At 37.4% G+C, this 7,809-nt stretch overlaps 2 protein-coding genes across 2 annotated transcripts; both read right to left on the bottom strand.

Moving 5' to 3' along the window:
- Positions 1–216: 216 nt before the first annotated feature.
- On the bottom strand, positions 217–4,656 carry LOC134754774 (structure-specific endonuclease subunit SLX4). The gene is made up of 5 exons (XM_063691136.1): positions 4,516–4,656; positions 1,741–4,433; positions 1,277–1,647; positions 866–1,018; positions 217–353 (listed from the first exon to the last, which is right to left on the bottom strand). Exons 1-5 carry the CDS (start codon positions 4,536–4,538, stop codon positions 276–278), a joined length of 3,318 nt encoding a protein of 1,105 aa, XP_063547206.1. The 5' UTR covers positions 4,539–4,656; the 3' UTR covers positions 217–275.
- On the bottom strand, positions 4,545–4,960 carry LOC134755138 (uncharacterized). Its single transcript, XM_063691619.1, has 2 exons — positions 4,807–4,960; positions 4,545–4,716 (listed from the first exon to the last, which is right to left on the bottom strand). The coding sequence occupies exons 1-2, from the start codon at positions 4,932–4,934 to the stop codon at positions 4,545–4,547; spliced, it is 300 nt and encodes a 99-aa protein (XP_063547689.1). The 5' UTR covers positions 4,935–4,960.
- Between the last annotated feature and the right edge of the window lie 2,849 nt (positions 4,961–7,809).

Genomic DNA, 7,809 nt, shown 5'->3' with positions numbered 1-7,809 from the left:
GAGCACGCCTCTATTGTCAAGGCGTTAGAGTGCGTGTTCAGATATTGTGGATACCTTGGCCGCTCCCATAGGTAAATCTGATGGCGACTGCTCTGCACATAAAAATATAGTTTTGGTTATTTTGGTAAAAGTAGAGTACATAATTCTCCTAAAAAAACACGCAATATCTAAATCTACATCTATATACAAAACTAATATTACGTAGTTAAATAATAAACCTTATTACCTTTCAGCAAAGTTCAAAACACACGATTGTCTATAAATTATTGGAATCACTAGTACCTCTTATTGTTTTTGGTATTATCAGCAGTTTTCACTGTAATGCATCTCTTGTCCAGGAATTTTAGAAGATCCTGAAATAATATTTGTATTAAAATATAAATAAAAGAGAAACATGCCCGCAATTCGCGAACTTCGGTGTTCGCGGTAGGCCCTCTGGATCGTTCGGTTGATTGGATACCGAACTATTGTATTTTGTAGAACAAGCAAGTCCTACCTTGGGGTCATACCGGTGGCCACTGGCGACCTCTTTGTGTATGACGTCAATATTGACGGCTCACAGCGGAGGATGGCTTTATGCAACACTGAACAATACAGGTGTGGAACAGGCAAGTTCTACCTTGGGGTCATACCGGTGGCCACTGGCGACCTCTTTGTGTATGACGTCAATATTGACGGCTCACAGCGGAGGATGGCTTTATGCAACACTGAACAACACAGGTGTGGAACAGGCAAGTTCTACCTTGGGGTCATACCGGTGGCCACTGGCGACCTCTTTGTGTATGACGTCAATATTGACGGCTCACAGCGGAGGATGGCTTTATGCAACACTGAACAACACAGGTGTGGAACAGGCAAGTCCTACCTTGGGGTCATACCGGTGCCCACTGGCAGCCAGTTCCTTGTGTATGACGTCAATATTGACGGGCTCATAGCGGAGGATGGCTTCGTGCAATCGCAGGCGACACGACACGTAGTTGTGGAATGCTATGTGTAAAGGCACCCGGCAGGTGTGGAGCTTGAAATAATAAATACAATATTACTATGTGCATGGCAAAGGCGGCCAACTGGCGGCTATGGAACAAGCTATTTGACACTTGAAGCATTTTGAGTTTGGGAGGCAGAGGCTCAACCCTAATGAAACTGCTACAATAAATGTTTCTTATAGGCTTTATCACGATAACATAAAGATCAAATGTATAAAACCCCTATGTGTCAAGAATATGGGATTTGAATATTTTCAATTCTCACATACTAGATATTTCCTCTCACTCACCTTAGCCTTCTCTCGTTTCTGGAAGACCCAGTCATCCGCATCACACTCTACAATTCTAATGACAGGCACTTCTCTTGTCACCATAAACAAGTCATTCTCTTTATCTGAATCATTCAAATTTCCCTCTTCACTTGTTCTTGGTGATCTTGAAGCTTTTCTTGGCGATTTAGTAGCTTTATTTGGTGATTTAGGACATTTTCTTGGTGATTTTGTAGTTTTTCGTGGTGATATAGATGTACTACTGGAAGATTTAGAAGCTGAAGGCTCGCTTAAGTTATCTGTTCTTCGTTTTTTTGATGGTGATGGCAATTCCTCGGCCGATTCAACATATGGGTGGGTTTGGTTGTACAAATGCATTAAAAGTTGTATAGCTGAAAAAAGATCATAGATATTTATACTGAATATAAAAAATTGTATAAAGTGAATGTGTGAAGTGTTCCTATTTGTATTGTAAATAAAGTTACCTCTTTTCCGTTTAAATGGCTTCAGGCCATATTTGTCCAATTCTCTATTCCTCTCCGGTGTAGACATAGAAGCATAATCCAACAATGGAGTAACATTATCAGTCTTTACTATATATTCCGATTGCTCAGGTGTTTCTACATTAACATGCCTGTCAACTTCAGTTTTAGGAGTTTGTGTTCCAGCTTCAATAGGTTTTTCATTCAAGCTTTTATGACTTATAGGATCAGAATTGGGATCAATAACATGTTTTAATGGAAATTTGGGTTTCCCAGTACCCTTTACATCTACCATGGGTAAACTGTCTCGCATGCTACCATTTGGTAAGCTATTTGTATGTCTTGATTTATCATTGAAACTAGGTAGGTTATCTATTACTGAAATGCCACCAAAATCAAAATAGTTATCTATGTTATTACACGTAGAATTTAAATTATTACTGGGTTCTGGTACTTTACTTTTTAAAAGCACTTCATTAGCATTATTCTTTTCTAAATGATCTTCTGTCACTAATGTATCATTATTATAATTTTCATTGTCATAATATGGAAAAGAGTTCATGTTTTCCAAAGCTTCATCATAGTCTACTGATATGTTATCTTTTTTTCCGAGACTACTGTTGTTTATATGATGACTATTGTTTTGACCAATATTGTTAGCCTCATTTGAGTCAGATGTTTGTGTTAAATCTACATTATCATCATTTGCTTCAGGTACTTCACTTTCATCAAGGTTTATTATTTGAGCCTCATCAGTTTCTAATGGTATGTGTTTTGGAGATATGATTTCAATGGCATGATCTGGGCTGGTAGTGTTTGGATCTTGATTTGGCTGTTCAACATCACAAACATGTAATTTCTTGTTACCTTCTGGTGATTTTGTTTCTAGATAATCATTTTCGTTTAATATTATTGTATCATCCAGAGATTTTTCTGGTACTACTTGTGTACCACCAACTTGAACAAAGGGCAATGAATCACCACTTGTGTTTGAAGACTGGGTTAAATCCATATGTTCAATATTATCAGCATTTACACTATTATTATTGTTTTCCACATCAACAACACAATTTTCCGTTAAATCAATATGTTCATCAGTCTGGCCTTCTAAAAAAACATTTGAGTTTGTTATATGTACATTTTCTGTATATGATGTATTTCTATTGTTATCTGTTTCACATTCTGCAGTTAAATCTATATGCTCTTCATCCTCCTTTGCTATGAGTATAGAAGAATCACTATCACATTCTACAACTACTGGATTTTCAACACATGTATTACTCCTTAATGTTGTAACAATGTTTTCACAAGGTCCTGTTAAATCTATTTCTTCATCAATCTTATGCATTAAATGTTGGGAAGAACTTCCTACACATTCTGTCATCTCCATGAAATCATTAGATTTTCTTTTAGTCACATCTATTTGTTGTGATATCTGAGAATGTGTTTTCATATTGCTACTGTTACACATATTTTTTTGGGCATTAATACATTCAGTCAAGTCCATGACTTCACTGGCTTGTTTTGTAAAGTTATTTGCAGTTTCAGAATCTGTCACTGTTTCATTAGGTATTTCAACTATTGCATCATCTTCATCATCAAATAAATCAGGGGATAAGCTTCGGCTTGGCTGTGTTACCACTAGTAAATTTTTCTCTTCTCCATTTCCTACTTTTATTGAAGATTCATTCTCGTCAGTGTCATTAATTTCTTTGCTACTACTTCCTGATATAAACATTGGGGGTTGATTGCCTGTATTATCTTCTACAAATCCTGGACTAAGCTCTATTACTGTTTTACTAATATTTCTTTTAACTTTGTAAATATCAATACTCTTTCTTTTGTCTTTCAACATGTTCTTCTTTCGAAGAATATCTTTGCTATATTTTAAATGTCCACTAAGAACAATGTCTAACTCTTCCTGAGAGCATTCTACTTCCGAAAACAATAGTTCAGATTTGTTCACATCTGGGCTTGATGGCCGGCCGGGTATATCAGACCAATTTTTTAACAAGCATCCCATACTATTTGGTGATTCTTCAACAATATTCTCAACATAAAATATAGAGTCATCCTTAATATTTTCATATTCTATATTAGTAGACATGTTGTATATAAATAAATTAGGTAAAACTAAATTTTTATCACTAGTTGTACTTTTCAAGTTATTTAACTCAAAAAGTAGCTGCGAGTACCTATCGGATATTATTTGTTGTTTTTCTTCCTCGCTTGTCAAAAGCAACTTGTATGGTTTTCTTCGTTTCTTGGTTTTCCTACTTGTAGTTGGCTTTTCAGGAACTTTAAATCCATACTCTTTTAGAGTTGTGCGTATGAGTCCTGTCCTTTGTTGAGTTGTCAAATATTTTGAGCTTGAACTGGAACTATCAACAGAATCTTTTGTTTGTAGCGATTTGGACAGAGCTATAGCTAGCTGAAGCTGTTCAGAATCAACGTCAATGCCAGATTTCTTGCATACTGAGTAAAAATCTTCAGAGTAAGCTATTAGCTCATTCTTTTTGGCTTTCAACACAGTCCGTATATCCTTCTGGCCTTTGACTCGTTTTACCTTTTTTGCTTTAGGCTTGGCAGGTGCTTTATTATTCTTTATTTTAAAACTTTTCTTCTCCTTAAAATCAGAGAGACTTTCATCCATAACAGTCTTACCCACAAAGTATTTGCTTACAACTTTGTACTTGCTGGCAACAAATAAAACAAATTTTAGAAACAAATCAACTAATATTTATTAACATATATATAATCTATATATATGTTACATACCTATTTAAAGTATCTACATTCATTTTACGTTATTTATGGGGCAAGTCCACTCTTTGCTCCTCTTCCATCAGCCGCCGTATAGTTCGTCCTGATCTTAATGGCAGGCCAGTAGCTATCAATATTTTCCTTTCCTGCTCTTCAATGGGATCCTCATAAAGTACGTCTGCGGCTTTTTTCATAGGCTCAGTAAAACTAGAATATCTGTAAGCACCAAATACAATCACAATATGCAACATAACCTAAATATCACTGTTGCACCTCAAATCTAGCGATTTATCTGCTGAAACTCACTGGAAAAATGCACCCCATAGTATACCGAAGCCTAAAATGCCGGCAGCAAGACGATTTCTAAACTTTGCAGCAGGTGTTCCTGTTATTTTTCTAGGTTTCCATTTTGAAGTATCAACACCGATCGCCATTTTTATATTTTACTTGACGTTTTGTTTTTGACATAACGAAGGCAATGAAGTTTAAAGAGGCTTAAACTAACATCTGCGCGACTTTTTTAGTCGTGTCTGAAACGTTCCTATTTTAAGACTTTTTCTACTTCTTTGGAAAATACTTCGAAAAATACTCCTTTGAACTGTCAAATAAAGTGAGTCAACCGCGAGTTGGAAATTTTAAATCATTTTTAAATATTTATTATTATTATTATCTTCTTTATTTATTTTGGGTCTTAGGTTAGGGTTTTATTATTATTATTTCGTTTTAGACAGGCACCTGATGCTGGTACGTCTAAATCATAGTTCACTTAGCACGATTTCACAGTTTAGATAGATTGTCTAGTATATTTATTAGTAGTGTATTTATTAGCGGTTTACATTAATTTCACTTATAATTTGGACTATATAATAAACCTTTAGTAAAACGTTAGTGAAAATAATTGTAAATAAGATAAACAAAGTTTGAGTACAAATACAAAAGCTTGTCGTTGAAGAAATCGTCATCAGAGGCAATGGATTTAGAAAGTGATTTTTGCGTGTTGCCGGGAACCTCTTTAGACGGCCTGCAGCCAGAAGATTCTTATATAATGGGTAGAACAGAAAAACCCATTCTGCCTTGACACTGGCATATCAGATAAGCTCTGAAGGAGCTGTATTCGCAGATGAAACACGAGCAGGTCATCTTCACCTCTATCGACGATACACTCGTGTCAGATTTAATAGAATATGTTACATATGAATATGACCACTGACCAGGGAGCATCCGGGGATTAGTACAAACATGGCAAAGTGTATGTGTGCGCCATAGTCTCTATGCATCACCGTACGCACACTAACAAAATCTCGACCCGTTTCTCAGTGCGCCGTGCGCCGCGCGCCGTGCGCCGTGCGCCGTGCGCCGTGCGCCGTGCGCCGTGCGCCGTGCGCCGTGCGCCACTTGCGCCAGTCAGTCACTAAAGTCGCACAATGTTCGCGCGTCACGGCTTTTTGGCACCGCTAAATAAATGAAAAATGTGTGATTATCGCAGAAGAACTTATTGCTGTGTGTTTGGGTGTCTAAATAATTCATCGATTCCAGAGTTGTCTCTGTTCAGATTACCTACTGAACAGGAAAGGTCACTTAGTCTAGCATTTAATTTTTACTTCATGATGAGATACCTACTTATTTTTTTGTTGTCAGACAGACGAAGTAGGCAGGCCTACTGTCCCACTAGAATGTATTAGGTACTTTTGATCTGTTAATTGATATGCCGCTATTGGTTTGTTTCTGCTATTGCTTCGTTTAGTCGTGCCGATTTATCAGTATTGTAGGTAGATATAGTAACTAAGTACCTACTTACAGTTATAAAATAGTAATCCATACTAATATTATAAATGCGAAAGGCTGTCTGTCTGTCTGTCTGTGTGTTCCCTCTTCACGCTTAAACCGCTGAATCGATTTAGATGAAATTTGGCATAGAGATAGGTTGAGTCCCTGAGAAGGACATAGGATAGTTTTTATCCCGAAAATCATCCCTTAAGAAAGTAAAAAGCGGGGTGGAATTGAGATAATTAATGAAGTGTCTGCTAATTTGTGTGCATAATATGCTCAAATTGAATAATTGCTATAAGATTTTCTCCAGGCGCTATTCTTACTCTAGCTGGGGTTACTAAGTCCACGCAGACGAAGTCGCGGGCAAAAGCTAGTATTATAAATGCGAAAGTCTGTCTGTCTGTGTGTTCCCTCTTCACGCTTAAACCGCTGAACCGATTTAGATGAAATTTGGCATAGAGATAGGTTGAGTCCCTGAGAAGGACATAGGATAGTTTTTATCCCGAAAATCATCCCTTAAGAAAGTAAAAAGCGGGGTGGAATTGAGATAATTAACGAAGTGCCTGCTAATTGTGTGCATAATATGCTCAAATTTAGATTGCTATGAGATTTTTCCAGGCGCTATACTTACTTTAGCTGCTGTTACTAAGTCCACGCAGACGAAGTCGCGGGCAAAAGCTAGTATTATAAATGCGAAAGTCTGTCTGTCTGTCTGTGTGTTACCTCTTCACGCTTAAACCGCTGAACCAATTTAGTTGAAATTTGGTATACAGATAGTTTGAGTGCTGGGGAAGGACATAGGATACTTTTTATCCCAGAACTCACCCCTCAAGGGGGTGAAAAGGGGGGTGGAAATTTGTATGGGGAATCAATAACCGCTGAACCGATTTAGATGAAATTTGGTATAGAGATAGTTTGAGACCCGGGGAAGGACATAGGATAGTTTTTATCCCAGGAATCATCCTTTGCGGGTGTGAAAAGGGGGGTGGTAGTTTGTATGCATGTACGATATAAATGAGTTCCACGCGGACGAAATCGCGGGCAAAAGCTAGTTTAAAATAATTGACGAATTGTGAATCAGATAAATAGAGCAAAGTTCGAATCGTTACCTTTCGTAACAACAGAACAAAAATTGATTATAGTCTGAGAGACGGGCGTTAGTTTTTTTTAGGTTGTTTTACGATGTTTTTGTATATTAAATGTGCCTCAGAGTGCAGTACAACAATGCATTCAGAATGTTGTTGGGCTTACCCAGCAGGTGCAGTGCGTCCGGCATGTTTTGTGAGGCGCGGACGGACGGATTCGCAGCAATCATGCGAAAGAGAATCGTGTCCCTGCTGGGTCGAGTCAGGCATAGTACTAACAGCATTCTGAATGTGATTGCTGTTAAATATGACTGTCCAATCCTTATTTACTGGATTGGACAAATCAAACATGTAGCACTCAGCCCCCCCATTTAAGAATGTGTAAATTTGTATGTAAATATTTGTAGGTAAACTAACGTAGCTTTTAAGTACATTTATAACTAACATCTATGGA

Source organism: Cydia strobilella, chromosome 2, assembly GCF_947568885.1.
Source record: "Cydia strobilella chromosome 2, ilCydStro3.1, whole genome shotgun sequence".
NCBI lineage: Eukaryota > Metazoa > Arthropoda > Insecta > Lepidoptera > Tortricidae > Cydia > Cydia strobilella.
Note: the sequence above shows the minus strand (reverse complement) of the source record. Positions and strands in the feature narration are given on the sequence as shown.